This window comes from Dermacentor andersoni, chromosome 11 (assembly GCF_023375885.2).
Source record: "Dermacentor andersoni chromosome 11, qqDerAnde1_hic_scaffold, whole genome shotgun sequence".
Taxonomy (NCBI): Eukaryota; Metazoa; Arthropoda; class Arachnida; order Ixodida; family Ixodidae; genus Dermacentor; species Dermacentor andersoni.
In genome coordinates this window covers 6,094,748-6,114,590 of record NC_092824.1, presented here as the reverse complement: position 1 = coordinate 6,114,590, position 19,843 = coordinate 6,094,748, and the positions used below count along the sequence as shown (strand labels likewise).

The 19,843-nt window shown below is 50.9% G+C and overlaps 1 protein-coding gene across 4 annotated transcripts in view; it reads right to left on the bottom strand.

Annotated features, from left to right (window-relative positions):
- The window catches only part of LOC126517426 (latrophilin Cirl-like), a 433,187-nt gene that overhangs the window by 253,301 nt on the left and 160,043 nt on the right, over window positions 1-19,843 (bottom strand). For all 4 annotated transcript variants that reach the window (XM_055064486.2, XM_055064484.2, XM_055064483.2 and 1 more), the window contains one exon: window positions 8,018-8,095. In XM_055064486.2, the coding sequence (XP_054920461.1) occupies window positions 8,018-8,095 (78 nt within the window). The remainder of the gene's footprint in view (window positions 1-8,017; window positions 8,096-19,843) is intronic.

Sequence of the window (19,843 nt, the reverse complement as noted above, 5' to 3'; positions counted from 1 at the left end):
TACTTTGTGAAATTTACGCAATGTCCGTTCATATAAGGTCGTCAGGGAAGCCTTTCGGTGCATCGGTAGCTACAGTACGCGGAAATATCTCTTCGGGGCGCAAACACGTGACGGGCATTATCAACCGGGGTGTGTGTGTGTGTGTATGTTGTGAACTATTTAGTGTATATCGGTTTTAATTCAACGAGGAGAACCGGTGTCTCTGTATTACCAGCATGAAATGGTAAATCTGCTCACTATCTGATTGCTTGGCGTAGATACTAAAACAAAAAACATAGGAGCGCATGCTTGTGTACGACCAACCTAAGGCAAACACGAAACATCTAAGCGGCAGGCGCTGTCAAATATTTGTGATACACAGGCATCGTACCTCAAGCATTTCACGTCTAGTAGGCTTGAAATCACTATATGTCTATACGCTAGCTTTCCTGCATGAGGACGATGGCGCTGCTCAACACAGCGATATGCTGCTGTCGGTGAGCTAGCATGATAGATTATAAGCTATGTGCTTCGACATTGCATTTTTGCCCTGTAAAGGCATAATATATGAGAGGGATCGCATAATAAGAATGCGATCGCTATTTTTGAGCAAAAAAGTTCCGTAATACGCATGAGTGCGTCGTAGAGAACGGAACAAACACAACCGAAAACTAAATCGGTTGTCCTCATCCTCGAAAAAGAAAGAGAAAACGGGCTAACGCCGCACAACGTTTATAGATCTGTAAACGTTAACGCCATATGCTTGGACCATGCGTTATATAGAACAAAGACATCCGTAATCCAGCACCTACCACTGCTTATGGGACACTCGCGCAGTTCGTAGACGCTCGCTTTGCTGGACAGGTTTAATTCATGCTCTCAACTATGCTGTTATTACTGACCAAAACTATCTTACTCGTGGGTGGAAACCTCATGCACAGAGCCAAGTAGTCGCGCAATGTAATCTGCAACTAACAGTTTGAACGCTTGTCAAAGTACGACAGCACAGCTCCTATCGTAGCAGAACGGCACCCAAGCTGTTACGATCGTCGCGCATGTTTCATTGCTCCTAAACCGCAGCTTAGAACTAGAGGATAATACTGCAATAAGGTCACATTAGTGAATGGAACTTTCAGAAACGCACAATTGATCTCCGAGGCTGATTGTGGGCTCAAGCACTCGTGCACATATCGCGCTGCGTGCTCCGTCCGCCTCCACGCAAGACCGGCCATACCGACCTAAGCCACTTCAGTACGTCTCAAAGAAATGTTTTCCACGTAGAAGACGCCACGTCGTACTAAACAGACCGCACGAGCGCGATAACACACGCTAGAAGCTACCGCCGAGCGTATTACCTGCCATGCAAAACGGAGCGCTCGCCCATGCGGGCATGCCGACTGCCCATAGATGGCGCTTTGCAATATGGTGGCGGCCATGAAAACACGGTGAATATGCGCCTGCGGCTAGCGTCGGCGTCCTACTTCGTAACCGAGCGAACGAGCACAACGAAAGATGACAGCGAACGCGCACGGCAGCGGCGGATGAAAAAAAATCTCAGTGCCATTCCGCTATGTGAAGAAGGATGACCAACGAACGTGGGCCCCTTAATGGCGAACTGCACCTCCGATGCGGGTCGGGCCGGTATTGCACTATCTTCGTGATCGGCCCACGAATGGGGAGTTTTTTTGCTTACAATGATACGAAAATTTCCTTGGACGGTAGAGGTATACAGCTTCGGTGTAAAAGGCGAGAGCGAAGAGAGCGCGACGTGGAAAGCGGGGGAGGAGGGTATGGCGAAACGGTGAGAAAAAAAATGGTTTCCAATCAATGCCGTGGAGGTCTTTGGACAGCGAAGCTGTAAAAGGCAACTATACCCGCGGACAACATTCTGTGGCAATGAGGGGAAAGCTACGGAGGCAAAGCGCGCTCAAGTGAGAGCGCTTCTGAAAAGTGTCCCGTGTTTCAATCTACGTGAATTTAGGCTGGGGAAGAAAAACATAAACACCTTACTAGCAACACTTTAATAAGACATAACATACCACTGAGTGTAGAGGTTCACATATATTGCGCCTTTTTCCTTCCGCATTTGGGAAAACGAAAAACCGTCGCACGTGGAAGCTGCGTCGATTCAGCGTCTGTTCCGAGCCACCAGAAGCCCTGCCAAACGATGGCGGACTAGGCGCCATAACACATGTGCAGCCGCCACGCGCCCGTAGCTTTCCCTTCATTGCCTCAGAAAGTTGTCCGCGAGTATAGAACGACTACTCATTGCTACGTAGGTTGGGATTATTCACGTGGCTACATTTACATGCACTTCACCTAATTAGTAGCCTTAGATATTTCGACGGCCTGCGAATTTGGCTTGCGCTGCCTCTTCGCGCACCTACCCAGGGTGGAGCGGAGAGAAATTCACCGCGCCTCGTATGCACGCTGCTTCTTCAGGACTCCTCACTATACACGTGGCCTTCCCATAACACTGTCACCACACAAATCAGTTGCTAGGCGGATTCTTCTTTTACGTACGAATGCGCAGTTACGTCACTCCCTGCTTCATATACCAGTCAAGTTGACATCGCCGCGACAGCTTGCGCAGCAGCAATTTTTACCGAGGAATGTATGCTGGGAGCGCTACGTGCTTCGCATTGTATGTAGGCGCAGGAGCGCCTTATCAATTATGTGGTTCGGGTGCTTTCTTTCAGCTTGGTTTTTATTGGAACATATGTTGTTCTGCATGTTGTATGCGCGATTCCAAAGAATTTATGCACTCTTCGATTCATTTCGCTCAGTGTTTGTAGCCTCTGGCTTACGAGGGTATGATCCATTGCATTTGGGGGCATGAGCAGTAAATGATGATAGTTTTCTGTCAACGTTACGAGACGAATAAATCCCAGGATCCTAGACATAGGCAGCTTCGCTGTAAGAAGCGTAGTGCCGCGCACGAGGGGCTTTGCGGCGACGATGTCTACGAGATGGGTCCAGAGTAGCACGCGTTGTCTGCGTGGAAATAAAGTGCTGCATGAGCGGAGGTCTGTCTGCGGCGGCTGCTGTGCATCGCGCCCACGCGTCACGCACGCGCTTCCTCTCACGAGCTCCCCATTAGCGAGGCAGTCGCGCCACACTTCGCGCCGTTTGCAACGTTGCGCACGAGATAGACTGTCCACGCCAGCCAATATATCGCGAAATGAAAACACGTATACCGCTGAGCTCAAGCTTCGCATAAGGGAGTATTGTATTCGTCCGTAATTTTTTTTTCTCGCCCGTTCTCACAAACAGCAAGCGCTACACGCAAGAGGTGCCTGACGAGCGCCTGTTGGCTGGATCTACCCACTAGCGAGCTTTACTCCTTTACAAACCGAATATGACAAGCGAAGTAAAGCAGAAGTTAGGAGCTCTTCTTTTTCATTTATTAACGAGCCTTGCCAGCTACCAACCACAGGCGTTACCACATGCTGCTTAATTTTTTTATCGCGTTTTCGCTGCGCCTGTGCGAGCCATCTACGAGTAGGGACGAGCTGCGAAAGCGGCACATGCAAGGTGAAACGGGCTTGCGGCAGCTTTCCCGCGTCATTAGAGAATACTTTACTGATCAAGGTGCACGGAGCGGAGGTGAAGGTACTTATATTTGTGGTCCTAAAGGTGTTGTAGATCTCAACTGTGACCCCTCCTCGGGTAGATGAGTACATGGGGACCCTGGGTAATGGTCATGCATGGCTCAGACGCTGCAGGACCCAGTCCAGAGCGGCTCCCAAGAAAACCGTTTGCCAATCGTTATAGCGAACAGCAAAGGCTGTACGGGCAACGGCACATATTTCTTACGAAAGGAAAGCTTTGCAAATTGAGCCATGCGTTCTCACGTGTAGATCGGTGCAACGTTGGTCTACGTACATTTCCAACGAGGCTAGATTCCGAGTTTGCGGCTCGCTTTTTCGTGCGTGTCGCATCCAGCCAGTTGTCCTCGTCCGATTCCTGCGCCCGGCAACAGGGGAGTGCACGACATGGGACGCAATGACAGGAGGAAGCAACCGGTGCGCCCCAGCAGCCGACTACGTTGCACAATGAGCAGGCGAGGCCCCCCATGTAAGGGGGGTCCTAGCTCCGTCAGCAGTCTGGACAAAACAAAGCCGACATGGAAGTGCCCCTATGTAGGAGTGACGGTGTCACCTTCGGGCGTGTCCGTCACACTGCTCTGTCTGCCTTGATACCAACGCTTCTTCGATTCGCTCATTCTTGTGCGCTACACGAGTGCAGTATACTGGTTACCCACGTATTCCAGAAAACTTGAACGTTCTCGTTAAAAATGAGGCGAAACGTTACCTGGTGTTTTCCGATTGCACAGTCGCTTCAAGCGCACCTTCTATTTCCCAGTGTGACTGTATACTGTCAAATCAACCTGCGCACGTGACGGCTTCCGACTAAGCTCCACTCTCGCGTTTCTCGAGCTGCACTCACCCACGCGCCGTGCGAGTTGGCGTTAATCTCCGGAAAGACGCGAGCAAAGTGGCATTCGCAACGCCGCGCTAACTCCATTCTGTGCGTCACCTCCCCAACGATTAGCTCGCTAGGAATAACCTGCAGAAATATTGGCCGCTACAACTAGCACTGCTCGGGGGAACGAAACTGCCGGAAGCAGGCTATTTAAATTCCACTCTTTCTCTCTCTCTTTTCTACTCCCTTCCAAGAGGCCAGCAGATGCTAAGGTGACAAGCGAAGCAGCAGCAGTGCGGTTTATCAGCGCATGCGCGCTGCTGACATAATGGCGGCACCCAAACCAGTAGGGGTGGCACTCGTTTTTTGATTGACGTCCGGGCCGCTCTTGATCATCGAACGGAAGCGCTCCGGCAGCACAGCGACGGGTCAGGAGACCGGCAGGAACCCGTTCGCGAAGACCTCCTCGCCCGCTAGATTCCGGTGGCTTTTTTCTTTCGGTCCGAACGAAGAGGAGGGCGCGTCAAGCTGCGCCTGCATTACCGCGATTGCACGGCAGCGCACATCCGCTGGACGGAGAATTACGGCCACTTCCGGTAGGCGCATAGCACTCGCGTACAGCGCCAAAACGCAACAGTTTCCCTCCAAGCTGCAGCTTGTAGAACCGCATCGAGCCTCGAACGGATGACAGCGGCAAGAGCCTCCCTCCGCTGCGTCCAGTGCCGGCGACCTCCGTTTCGCTCTGTAGGGAGCGCGCCCACAATTCGGATGCCCCACAATCGACGCCCAAATGTGCTGCGTACAGCTGAGCTGGGCTTGGGGCACACTGGGCTGCTGAGCGTGCAGAACCTGTTCCGCGTCTTCGATGGTTCACTATAAATCGCCGGGATTACCTGAAAAGGAGGCGCATTCGGCTGGTGGTGTTCAGACGCCACTGGGAATTGCGCTTCTATGCCTGTCGTAATGAACCAAGTCCCGCGGTGAGCAGATTCCTCCTCCTCCCCCCCACGTCGGTTCTCTCGCGTACCGGCAGCAACGCGAGCCGCGATGGGAACCTCGCTCACCGCCCGTCTCGCCTCGTTTTCGCAACTCGACAGTCGTCCCACGAGACGATTTTGAAGCAGAAAGAAAACCGAGCAGCAAGGAGGCTGGGAGGGCGCTCGATGTCTCCGATTGGCTATGACGACCGCGCGACAGCGAAACCCGATCCGTGATCGACGCCGAGCGTGAAACGCGGGTCCCACGCCGCCGCACTCCTCCGATGCCGGCTGAGCTCTCTCTCTCTCTCCGTTTATTCTTTTTTTTTTTCTTTTCTATTTTAACTGAAAGATGAGGGACTGCACGTGACGCGGGCCGCTTTCCGTGGCGCGCTGGGGCGCGTCAGGGCTGCCACCGGATTGCCGCATGCATCACGGAAGACCTCCTTGCATAACAAGAACGGCCCGCTTCACGTCGTCACAGCACAGTGTCGGGACGGACGCTTTCAAGTTTAAGCACGAACACATTTCACCTGCTCGGAAGTGCGCAAACAAAACATCCCGTACGCAACACATGCAGTGTGCCACCTGTGCAAGAATTCGTTGCAGAGGTTACCTCGTTTCAAACGTCGCCTCCAGCCACACTTAGTCGAAAAGCATGCCGGTACTGAACCACTGAGTACGTGCCACTTCGCGGTACCGGCGTCTTCTGCTGTAGACAGCTCTATATCGCGCGCGATCGTAACAGGGAAGAGAGAGAGAAAATAATGCAGAGAAAGGCAGGGAGGTTAACCATAGGTAGTTGCGGTTGGTTCCGGTAACAGGGAAAGCGTGCTCGATAACGAGCGAGCTGCTTTCAAAGGCGCGTTCCTGCAGCGGTGACCGTTCGCTCACGTTTTAAGATGCGATGTCTGGCGTACAGCGAGGCTGCTCGGTTGACGCGAATTGCCCGTGCTGATACATCTCAGCGACGAAGGAAGGCGAACAGGCATCTATATATATACAGCGGCAAAACAAAATGCGCAGCACGTTTTTTTTTTTTTTCTTAAATCACGCTTCCTACACTTGATCCGCTATATTTATATATATATATATATATATATATATATATATATATATATATATATATATATATATATATATATATATATATATACACGGACGCCCTCAGCCAACTGCGTACCGTAGCCTTTACGCAGTAGGGTACCCTACTCCCTCTTTCATGACTGTTTTTACTCGCAGCGTCCTCCACACGGCTCGGGTTTCCCAAGAGAGCGTGGAAATTGCCAAGCCATACTTTTTCGGGTGAAAGTGTCCCGTTGACCGCCAGAATGGGGACAAAATCACGAGTGGCAACAACGAACAAATGATAGGAGCAAGGAAAAAAAAGACAAAAAAAGGGGGCGGGGGGTGGCGACAAACGCGCGCCCCGTTCGACGGCCTGAGATGTCTCGAGTTACGCGTCGAAGAGGCCCGCCGACTGACAGCCCGTCAAATTGGCAGCCGCGGCTTGGGCGCGGTGTACGAGCCGCGTTCCCTGTCAAAGCTGATACTTCTCCCCCCACAGCCGCTCCTACAGGTTTCGCGTTGGGCTATCCCGGCAACCCAAGGGAGAAGGCGATCCCTTCACGCTGCTTGTCGGTAAATGTCGCACTGCGACGTCTGTATATTCGTTGCGCACTGGGGTCTGCATTCACGCGGCGGTGGCGCGTCCGCCAGCCGACGCGAAGGCCGAACTGGCGCGGATATGTTTCTGCAAACTGTCGTTCCCCGATATAACCGAGACAGGTTCGCAACGGGCAATAGCAGCGCGGCAGCGGGAACAGAAAGGAACACGCACTCGGAGGTAGGCGATCGATGTCGCAAGGCACCACTGCACGTGTTAAAGAACAAGAGAGAATGAAAAGACGAAACATTAAATTAATTTAGTTGTCGCAGTTACTGACTCGTGCCATCACTAGAGTCGCTCGTCCTCGTGTATACACCGACACATCGCACGCGTCACCGCTTCTGTCGGCACGCTCGGCGTACTACTTCGCGTGTCCCTCTGCTCTCGATGCACGTTTGCGGCAGCGAGTGGAGTACACGGACGCACGCTTTCTGCGGTAGCTGGCTGCCTGCCCGGCGATGCCTTTTGCCGCCGGCTGCGCCTGTGTTCAGGCGGTCAAGTCTCGTAGCGTAGTGCATCGATAAAGCACGCTCGCTATTACCGTTATTGCCACGAATTTTCTTTGAATGCTTCGTGCACTTGGAGTTGATCTATCTTTTTATCTATCTAGCCTCTTCGCTGTTGCGATGCCGACGCGGTCATTTCACTGCGCCTATCTTCAATTGGATATCTCAGAATATTCGTGACACGAGACGAACGCCACGTATCACGACATCACGACATGCCCCGAGTGCCGCGACAACAACGCTCGAGAGGGGCCTTCGCAACCGCGTCTCTACACTGCTCCAATCTCAATAACGTCGACAGTAATCGCGAGACGGGCGCCGGTTTATCCTCGCCGTCGTGCTCAGCACGGCCGCTCGAGGGAGCCGCGCTCGTGGCGTGTCCTCGGCGTCCGAACGTCGACGCGCCGATGGCGTCCAGTCGCGCTGCAGGAAGAGCGGGCGAACCGCGAGCCTCGACTCACCGCCTCGTCGTGCAGCCACCGGCCGGAAGGTGCACGCCAGGAGCAGCAGGAGCGCCGCCGTGCGCAGCCTCATGGCACCTGCGGGAGGAGGGCGACACCAGAGTTGGCATTTCTTTCTCAATGGCGACACGGTCGAGCACACTTCAGTCCACGCGCGACAGCACGGCGCGCGTGAGAAACTCCCGAAGGTCACACGATTTGTAAGACGACTACACCGGATCAAAAATAGTTTCTTTTTTCAAGTAATTCCAGTGTATTTATTTATTTATTTATCACAGTACCCACACCGCCAGTTTGGCGTTACAGTGGTGACTTTTCTTATTACAGTACAGTACGGAGTCCTTATTATTGTTATTATTATTATTATTATTATTATTATTAGTAGTAGTAGTAGTAGTAGTAGTAGTAGTAGTAGTAGTAGTAGTAGTAGCAGTATTTATGTTTTCTGTGAAAGGAAAGTCACATCATGCCTCCGCACCGATACCTTTAGCACTCCGTATATAATTAAAGGCAAACTTCTCGCCATCGCCTTTATTTCCCGCTGGACAAAAGCGGAAGCTGTCCTGTGCCTTTGTGTGTAAAAGTCTATACACGTACTTTTGCGCTATTTTACAACGTGTACCCCAAGATTATTCTGCAAACATCAATGTCTATCGCGCCGTGTTGTGACGCTATCAACAGCCGTACACACGATTAATGCGTTCCGGTGTTCTATATTATATATATATATATATATATATATATATATATATATATATATATATATATATATATATATATATATATATATATATATATATATGGGTTTATTGACCAGTTGCCTTCACCCAAAAAGATCACGTTCTCGTGACGCCTGCGTCTAGAAGGACGTTCCACGTCCGCCGCGAAGGTCTGTGAGTGGTGGCGCTGGCTATAACACTCCCAGGGATCTCTACTAGGACACATAAATACCCAAGAAAGTGGATGGGGAAACAGCTCCGCGCTAGCTCAATTGGTAGAGCATCACACGCGAAATGCGAAGGTTGTGGGTTCGGTTCCCACCTGCGGGAAGTTGTTTTTTTATCCACTTTAATTTCCATTAATTTATAATTTCTTCACTTCATTTATTAAGCACAAGTAATTTCCCCTACGTTGTCATTGGTGTCAATGTTTGTTGGCTTCTTATGGTATGACTAATAAAAATCGGGCCCCTCGGTTAACCCCCTTTCTTCTCGTTAATTACATAACGAGGGTCTCGAATCCGGCAACATTGATGCCTTCAGGTAGCATATGTGGGTTTATTGACCAGTTGCCTTCACCAAAGAAGATCACGGTCTCGTGACGCCTGCGGCAAAAAAGACGTTCCACGTCTGTCGCCAAGGTCAGTGAGTGGTGGCGCTGGCTAACACTCCCAGGGTTCTACTAGGACACATAAATACCCAAGAAAGTGGATGGGGAAACAGCGCCGCGGTAGCTCAATTCGTAGAGCATCGCAGGCGAAATGCGAAGGTTGTGGGTTCGGTTCCCACCTGCGGCAAATTGTTTTTCCATCCACTTTCATTTCCATTTATTTATCGTTTCCTTGTTTCGTTTATTAAGCACAAGTAATTTCCCTTATGTTGTCCTTGGTGTCAGTGTTTGTTGGCTTCTTATGATACGACTAATAAAAATCGGGCCCCTCGGTTAACCCCCTTTCTTCTCGTTTATATATCACCATCAGCCTGCCTACGCCCACTGCAGGGTAAAGGCCTCTCCTATAGTTCTCCAACTACACCGGTCATGTGCTAATTGTGGCCATATTGTCCCTACAAACTTCTTAATCTCATCCGCCCACCTAACTTTCTGCCGCCCCCTGCTATGCTTCCCTTCTCTTGGAATCCAGTCCGTAAGCCTTAATGACCGTCGATTATCTTCCCTCCTCATTACATGCCTTGCCCATGCCCATTTATTTTTCTTGATTTCAAGTAAGATGTCATTAACTCGCGTTTGTTCCCTCAGCCAAGTTTCTCTTTTCTTATCGCTTAATGTTACACCTATCATTCTTTTTTCCATAGCTCGTTGCGTCGTCCTCAATTTAAGTAGAACCTTTTTCGTAAGCCTTCAGATTTGTGCCCCGTAGGTGAGTACTGGTAAGACACAGCTGTTATACATTTTTCTTTTGAGGGATAATGGCAACCTGCTGTTCATGATTTGATAATGTCTGCCAAATGCACCCAAGCTCATTTTTATTCTTCTGATTATTTCAGTCGCATGATCCGGATCCGCGGTCACTACCTGCCCTAAGTACATGTATTCCCTTACCACTTCCAGTGCCTCGCTACCTATCGTAAACTGCTGTTCTCTTCCCAGACTGTTAAACATTAGTTTGGTTTTCTGCAGATTAATTTTTAGATCCACCCTTCTGATTTGCCTCTCCAGATCAGTGAGCATGCATTGGAATTGGTCCCATGAGTTACTAAGGCAATCTCATCAGCGAATCGCAAGTTACTAAGGTATTCTGCACTAACTCTTATCCCCAATACCTCCCAATATATATATATATATATATATATATATATATATATATATATATATATATATATATATATATATATATATATATATATATATATATATATATATGTATATATATATATATATATATATATATATATATATATATATATATATATATATATATATATATATATATATATATGGAACATGGAACGCTGCCTACCTAAACTCTGGCGCGTCGGATGCCGAGTTACGGAAAATCTAGCGAGAGTGGTCGTGTCAGCGCACGTGATCGGCCGCCCGAGATGCAAAGATCATTGACAAGTTTGATTCCTAGTTGATAATGCATGTTTCTCTACACACATAATATGTTACGGAATTTCTTAGGGGGACAGGGAGAACGGAGTAATGTGTGTGTGTGTTCCAGCCTTATTTCCGGTCAAGTGCGCCACATGTTTTCGGTGCAGCTGTGTTTGTGTGTGTTTGGAGGGGGTGGTGGCAATGACAGCAGCGGGCAATGGGAGCAGCCTAACCAGCTGGCGTACCGATCATAGTCGAGCCCCGTGCAAACGACACCCCGCCCCTTCCTCCTAAACAAAGCGAGAGACCAAGCTAGTCAACGATGTGCACAGCGCGACCGACGACAAGGTCTCCGTCCTGCCTTTCCGTTCGTCTGCAGTCGCGCTGTGGACGTCGTGGATTGCCTCCGAAAGCCGGGCACGAAGCCAGCATCCTTTCAGCTGAAACGTTCGAAGCGCTATGTCGTACAAATCGGGAGAAACATTTTTTTTCTGAGGCATAAGTAAACCAGAAGCCAAAGGTAATTTACTAAGGCATTAATCGACTGCGCTGCAACAGCGCCATTAGCTAATGATGGAAAAATCGACGATATACGTACACACTATAGCAATATGTGAATGTTACAAGGGCGGCGATATGGGTTTGTTGGTCGGTCATCATTGAACGGTATCTGTATAGTGCAACAAAACAAGGACACAAGAAGAAACGGAGACGGTTTCATGGTTCATCATGGTTGATATATATCATGGATTTCCATGGATCTTCATCGATCAGACCTTTCATGGACCTTCATGGTTGATATCATAGCTGTGCACATGGTTGTTTGGGAGTACAAGTATGACCGATCCCGGAAGTAAATTTTCGTTGTTGATAGCGCTTGGCTTCGTCTTCGTTTGTTATGTCCTTATTTTGTTGTGCTATACAGATACCTTTCAATGGTTAGAAGGGCAAACGATTCACTGAAGCGACGAAACAGTCACCCGAGTTAGTAAGACAGGTGACATGACGCAGACACTTGGCACACACTGGTAGCGCATTCTCGTGGAGTCGTCAAACTGACAGAAGAAAATTCGTTCGCTGTCGATGTCAGTGAAGTCGAGTTCTTTTTTTTTTTTTTTGGACTCGCACTCACGGCTTTGGCGATGACCGCGCTTTCTCGACGGTATATCCCAGTGAGCGCAACATTTGGAAATGAATAATAATGCAGCAAACAGCGCCGAAACGGGAGAAAATAAGCAGTCGACACCAGCGCCCGCGTCGTCTGTTCCCTTTGTCCCGTTTCGGCGCTGTTTGCCACATCGTGTCGTCGTATCCAGAGAGCCCGGCGAACTACCATTTCGCGACCATTTGGGAAGTACAAATAGCAATGAAGTCACTAAAGGAAAGCATGCGGTTCAGTATGCGTCGGGCGAAGAACATAAACAAGCGAACTCGCTTACTTGTGTCCCAGAAAGCAGCACGTCGTCTTTGGCAAAACGAGTTCCTTTCCAGTACATCCGTTTTGCGATTAAATACCGCGGCTGCGGCTGTCAACCCGGCAAGCCTTTCCAGCTCCTTTTGACGTCGTAAAGGGGAACGTTTAACGCATGGGAAGCCGACGTAACTCGACGTTGGTCGTCTATGCCAACTCGTAGCGAAAAGGAGGCAGCGTGGACAATCTACAAACATAAGCAATTCCATCCAGCCTGATAGTCGAGCGAGCGAAATGGCAAAATTCGTTTTTCTCTTAGCGTTCGCGTTGGGAAGCACGTTTTCCTTTGCCGGAGTCAGTCCTGCAACACTTGGTCTTTCGACAAGCATATGTGATCCAGCTCGGCGAGCACGAACAAGAAAACCCGAAACGTCGCTGCCTCGTAAATCGCCGCGGCGGGTAACCGCGCCGGAGGAGGCGAGCTCCAGGAAAGAGGGCGCGCACTTTCTCTGGGGGTCACGTGAGGTCAGAGAAGGAATCCAGCATGCAGCCGGGTGATAAATTGAAAGACGAGCTCAGCCGTCCATCACAGCGATCGGCGTACGCGCCGCGTCGCCACCCGTGCGCGAAACCCTGTCGCTCGAAACGGGCTGCCGGGAGGGGGGCTTCCCAGCGCCGCTTTTAACGATGTATCTTCTGCCAGCTATTCGCCGGAGGAGTCGCGCTAAGGCCGCCTCAAGTGCGCTCACGTTCCTTCGACACGCAAACAGCAGCAGTGCAGGCAACGATGAGTTCGATACTCGTTGTATGCCAGTGTCCGGGCTCAACTAATGCCGTTTCCAAAAGGCGTCCATCGGCACCGATCAAAATGAGCAAGGAGTCCGCATGCGTGGGGAAGCTGGAGCAGGCAGGTAAGGCAGGTTTGAGTGAGGTGAAATGAGACGTAAAACACCGAGAGGTTAAGAAGAGTAAGTGCTCGGTTCAGTGACTGAGGGGAAGAAGAAACTGATTGAGTGTAATGAGCGAGTGGGTGAGTGAGCCCAATGAGCGAATCAAGTGGCGTGAGTGAGTGAGCGTGCTTGTTACAATCCCTGCGAAGCAACGTCTGCTACTTCATGACACTCGTCCCGAGCAATGGTACATTCCAGCTCAGCTTACGTGTTCTTGTGGCGACTGATGATGTCTCGTGTCGTTTCCTCGGCAGCAGGCTCCGATGAGCGCGCAAGGAAACTTTTCAACACGAAAAAAATCGCGTAGCACAAATGAAACGACACAAAAAAGGGAGTCAGCTTAAACTTTAGTACCGTAGAGTAATCGTAAAATATCGCATTGGTTTCATCGGTGTTCGAAATTCTCCGCAACAAACCACAGCGCGACCTCTTGACTCGCTTGCAGCACTTATTTTCCATCCCAGTTTGCGTCTGCCGAGCCGGGGGCTGCCTTCACGTACGGGACCGCCAAAAGAGGGATGCAGGCGTGGGACAGTGGCAGCTGCAAAAACATGACCGGCCGAACGCAATGTCCCCTTTTGCAGGACCCCCCCGGTCAGAAACAGAGCGCCGGCGGTGTACGACACTCCGGTCGCGTGTATGCTCCTGCCTCACGTGCCTGCTTTGACCAACACGTCTAGATCCTCTGGTCGCTCGCTTCGACACAAGCTGAAATGTAGGGATGTGCCAAAAGTGATTATTGTGACCAAAACTAATGCAAATCGAATAGCGCCAGAATATACATCGAGTGCTTTTCGTATAGTTTTCGAATGATGAGGAGCCGTTTTCATAATCGATATAAAACGATTCCCACATCCCAGTTCTCATAACGTCAGCAAGTCTGTGCCACGTACATTGCACGTTTTGAATCGTCGCTTCTTGAAAGCACAAATGGAGGAGAAGGGAAAAATGTGCAATTTGATCGCATGTGCTGGACTTTTCGGATAGTGCGAATGATGGCTGGGTAGCCTGTCAAGTGTATAAACCCCATGCAAGCGATCTTGCGCGCGACAACGACAAGTGACGCGATGGAGATGGCTGTCGCTCGTCGCCGACAAGTCGTATGCACTATGCGTTCGACGACTTTGAGCGACTTTGAGCCCACGGTGCTGGCGGTATGAGGGCAAAAAATACGCGCCGAAACTGGCGTGACGCGTGGTTTGTTAATTAAAGTTGATGTGTTTTACTGCAAGGAGCACCGTAAAATATTTCTGAAGGACCTGCGGTAGGTTCCTATCCTTCCACGTATCAAAATTTAGTCGTCTGCTAGTTCCATGCGACAATCAGCAGTACGTGACAGATGCATATCCAGTTCCGCCTTCGCGCTCTTGGCTAGTCGCTCACAGCACTTCCGAGCGACGAGCGATGTATTCTAGATTTCTAGAACCGAGCGATCGAGCGAAAAGAACGAGCGACCTCTCGCGCACGATCCGTTTCGTCGCTCGTCGCCGTCGCGGACAAAATCGCTCCCATGGAGTTTCGTGTTAAAGCCTGGCTCCCTGAGCGACGTAGCCCGCGCAATTACTTCCTGTACGAAGTCCGTGCTACAGTGCCCGCGGAGATGAAATTGATCGTACTTTTGCTCCGACTTTATGTTTGAATTAGCATCGTAAGCGTTTTGTAATATTAAAAAGTATTTGGGAAAAATAATATTTGTGATAGCCTGTGTCGGTTTCCAGTTTCGGTTTCGAATCGTTATGTCTGAGGGCGCCACTCAGCGCCAAACACTGTAAGTGTACCTGCGGCGTTTCTCCTCCCAGGAATACAGTCATTCCTTGTCTGGTCCCCGACTCGAGCAGTCCGGCGACGCCGTTGAAGCTACTGCAATATTATCGTTTAGGGATAGTCGACCCGCAGACCGAATTCGATAGGGCATTGTTGTATTAATTATTCCAAAGTTTCGGATATTCGGACACCCCTTTTATATATTGGTCAGCTGGCCCGCTTCGACGTACTCCTGTCCTTCGACCAAGCACTACCTTGACTCCCGTGCTACGAAGGCGCACTTGCGAGACGCTGGTCTCAATGGGGAACTTGAACAATGTGCGCATGCGCGCGCTATAAGCGGGTTGAGCGTCGTATGTCCTGCGGGTATCGTCTCACATGGTCGCATTCGTGAGCAGTGGCATGCCAGACGTGCGGCCAGGTACACACCTTCAGTTTTCGTTGAAGCGCCCCTCGCTCTCCTCGTCAGGAATATTTAGACAGCTGACACCACCGTCATTGCACAGGATTTTATCGTACGCAAAACGCTTTCGTACGCAATGCTAAGACTTTGCATCAATCGTCGTTTTTGCGTTCACTCGTCAAAAGTTTACACAGCCCGTTCCATTTCACGTCGCTGTAAACACTATACTAGTTGACTGGCCTCGGCACGACTAAACCGGAGTAAAACACGCCCCGAGTTACTTTTTTCGATTGTGAGTAATCTTCCGTAACCAGACCCGGCTGTTATCTTCCCAAGGAGAATGCGTGAGAATGCGCAAGCATCAATGACTTGGACGGCACTAAACGCTAGCTCAACGTTCACTCGGTTCAGCGGTGACAAGACACCCGAACTGTACAGCCTACATTTCTCGCTTTCGGCTAAAAATGTTCAATGAATGAGAGTGAACGTCAGTTGGCAGAGTTCGTCATGAACCAACCGCGCCAAAAAGGCTCCTCGCAATTCTACGAGCCGAGCCTCTCTCGTAGTAAAGGACCGCACGATGATTCTATAGCACTCGTCCCGCTTCGTGGGAGCACCCTTGCACAGCGGGCGTGTCCGCCATGTCAAGCGAGGAAGTCGGTTCCGGCGGGGCAGAGCACCGTCGTCCGGAAGTAGTGCTGGCCTCGTGTGCACCGTGCCCGCACGCTTCCGATATGCGGCATGCACATTCGCCAACACATGCACTTATCAGTGCGGAAGAGTCACAGAAAAAGAAGCAAGGCAGGTGGATTAATCAGGCGCCCGGTTTGCTACCCTGCAGTGGGTGAACGGGACATGCAGAAGAGACGGAGAAGGATATAACAATAGATGAAAGGCAGAGGTTGATGTATGTTTCCTTTTTTTTTTTTTTGCCAGCTGGAGTCCGGTTGACTAATCTGCACTAGGGGGGAAGAGCACAAAAAAAAAAAATAAACGGCGAAGATGAAGAGAACATACGAAAAAAAAAATTTATAATAATTCGAGGAACTACTTGTTGCGAACATAAGAGAAATTTGCCATCGGCTAGTTGAGAAAGGACCGATATCGACTTTTAATGGCTGCGAAGTCACCGCGCTGTCAAATAGGACACCACCAGGCAGATGCAGCCTTTTCGATCTGCCCACGATAGTGGTGGCTGCGTCTATATCCCGATGTCAAGAGTACATGCAACGGGGAAGGAAGGTCGTGCAGGAAAATAGCACAAGGAACAATCAATAACCTTCCGGACTTCGCTTTGAGAGAGCACAATCTGCGGTTACCGATTTAACGAGCGCAGAGGCAGCGGTGCGCAAAATACGGTGTGTTGCGAGTACCTGGTAAAATAGGTCGACACGCTTTGCGTTTGCCTTACTCGCTTCTGCGAGAAGGCGGATGAAACATCACGGCGTTATTAAACGAAACGAGGCGTGTCAAGGCTGGAGAAAAGACGACCCGTCACGTTGCCACCAGTTTTGTACGGCCTCGCGGTGGTCGCCGAGCGGACAAGCGTACACATTTTGGGAGTGGCGAAGGCACCGCCACGTAATCCACTGCAGCCGTCGGCTGTGCGCTAACAGCCGAGTGCCCGATCGGAGGCAGCAAATCCGACGTAATCCCCGAGCTGTTCGCAGGCTCCATTAGGCCGGATCAACTGGACACTCCGTGCACGCGGCTGGGACGGCCGAACAACAAGTGCGCGACGCGTGCAAGTCGGCGGCTGCAGTGCACCTCGGCGGCCATGCAGCGACCGCTGGCAGGTGTTAAGCACGGCCAGCTGCAGTGCAAGTTTTGCCAACCAGTTGCGACCGCGGGCGTCATCTTTTCCTGGAGCGCCGCCGCAAACCTCTAGCTACGGCGTCACTAAATCACCATTGTGACTGAATGAGTTCGGCGGGCCAACTATTGTTACCGAGCCCACCAACGCGGACCTGATCTGCTACGGGTGGGGGAGTTACCGCGGGAACGTCGTCGGAGGCCCCTTCCCACGCGCCGACCAAGACGCAGGACACTGGCTACCCGGACGCGCTGCGAGGGTCCACTCCGAGTTCTACGAAATTCGTGTGATGTCGGTTTCGGACCGAGAACCTGTGTCTGTGAGTGCGTGTGAGTGTGTAAACCGTCCCGCGGAGAGGCGGCGTGTTTACGATGACTGGACGGACGTTTCCGCCACCTTGGAATCGGCGAAGGACCGAGTGTTTATAAACGGCTGTTCTGCGGATGCTCGAGACACTTTTTTAAGCAGTCATGTTCGACTGACACTCTCTCAAGCAGTCGTGTTAGACTGACGTACTTTCTCTCGCAGTCATGCTAGACTGATGAACTGCATGTAAATACTGTAAATCAACCCATATTCCTCGTTTTCGATGAGAAGCAGTCCTTCCCTTCAACAACGTCCTCAGCGCGGATAAGTTGGACGACGGCATGGGCCAGCTACCTTCTAATTCATGCCGGACTCCAATCTTGACAACGGATCACGAGCGATGGGATTGAGCCCCCAGTCATAACACAGGCGTTGACACCCGAAGCATTTCCGTCTCGAGTCGCTTCAGAGATCGACGCTGTTTACTTGCGCTGCTTAGGGTAAAGAAGAGCCGAGCGCCGCCACCCACTGGCAAGGCTTCGCATCGGCGGTGGCACCACATCGGCAGAATACGTACAGTTGTGTATAGTGACGTTGTGATGTTGCTTAGCAACGAATTGCACGCACCCACACCGCGAATTGGACAGCTGATTTCTAGCAGTGTACTGCCGCGGAATCGGCGACGCTCAATAACCGTCCGTGCTTCCCATGCGAGGTCGCTGCTGGAAGCTACCGAGTGCAGTTTGCCCCATTCTTGGTCAGTTCGAGATGCCATACTGAGTACGCACTTCTCGAATACGGTTCGATTAAGACCAGCACACAGTAGGGCGCTCTCGCAGTATTCCTGAGTCTGCTTTTCTTTACTTGCCTTGCAACACGCAGGTCTGTTTGTCCAGAAGTTTCATAGGCTGTATGTTTCAAGCCGCGCGATCAAATGAACTTGTAGTGAAAACTCATACGCGCACATTGGAGGCGTCTGCAACGACAGGCCCAGTGGAGGGTTGTGATCCGAGCAGCTAAGTGAACATATTGGTTGTAACTGCACGTAGAGTATACGCTTCCCATGAGGGTCAATTAATTTAATGACAGCGGTGATAACGAATGCACGCGCGCGGTTAGGGCTACCAGCGGGCTAATTTGCTTCGCGGTGTCTGCGGACCTCCGCGATAGACTGCGACGGGGACGCGTGTCCCACCCGACAATTTGCGCGTCCCTCATCTATCTCCGAGAATTGAATCCCTTTCCCCTCGAGCAGGTTAGCAGACTCGACCTTTTTCAGGCCTCCCTGTCCTCCGCTCTATTTCTCTCTCGCAACTCATCACGTGTCAGTGGCGAGGCAAACGAGAGCGTGAAAAAAAGGAAAAGAGGAACGATGAGCAGGCGAGATATTTTAAGTGCATTTAACACTCGTCATCTCGACCGAAACTTTCGCTCTACCGAGAGCCACTGTGCCACGCCCGTTGACGCAATACAAGCGAGGCTGTCCCCATTCGCTGTAATCGGCCATCTGAGCGCGTGTCTATGCACCCACGCACGTAGTAAACAAGAAATAACGAGAGAAGGAAAAGCTCTCCCTGTCTTACAGGCGGCGAAGCAGAGCGAGCTGTCTCGGCAGCTGAGCAGTGCCCAAAACAACGCCCTTTTAGGTCAGCCGCAGCGGGCCGGCGGCGGCACGCAATAGCGCGGGTCATTAGGCGGCACTCATTCCGGGCCGCCACTGATCACGAGAGGCCGGGGAAACGTATCAATGCCGACGCGCGGTTCATGCGAGCTGCTCGGTCAACAACCGACGGGCTTCCGCGCGCACGCTCCGCGGAAGGATACAAACAACACGCCAGGCTCACAACTTCCCTGCTCACAAGATGGCCTAGCACGAGTTGCGGCAGCCGCATGGGTTGTATACGCACGGGCGAGGCTATATATACAACGCCACCAGTTGTCGCCCAAGCGCTCGCGCGCACGACAGCGCACGAGGAGAATCTTGCCTCGGTGCGCACTTTTTGCAGCGCAGTGTTTGTTGGCTTCTTATGATACGACTAATAAAAATCGGGCCCCTCGGTTAACCCCCTTTCTTCTCGTTTATATATCACCATCAGCCTGCCTACGCCCACTGCAGGGTAAAGGCCTCTCCTATAGTTCTCCAACTACACCGGTCATGTGCTAATTGTGGCCATGTTGTCCCTACAAACTTCTTAATCTCGTCCGTCCACCTAACTTTCTGCCGCCCCCTGCTACGCTTCCCTTCTCTTGGAATCCAGTCCGTAACCCTTAATGACCATCGGTTATCTTCCCTCCTCATTACATGCCCATTTATTTTTCTTGATTTCAACTAAGATGTCATTACCTCGCGTTTGTTCCCTCACCCAATCTGCTCATTTCTTATCCTTTAACGTTACACCCATCA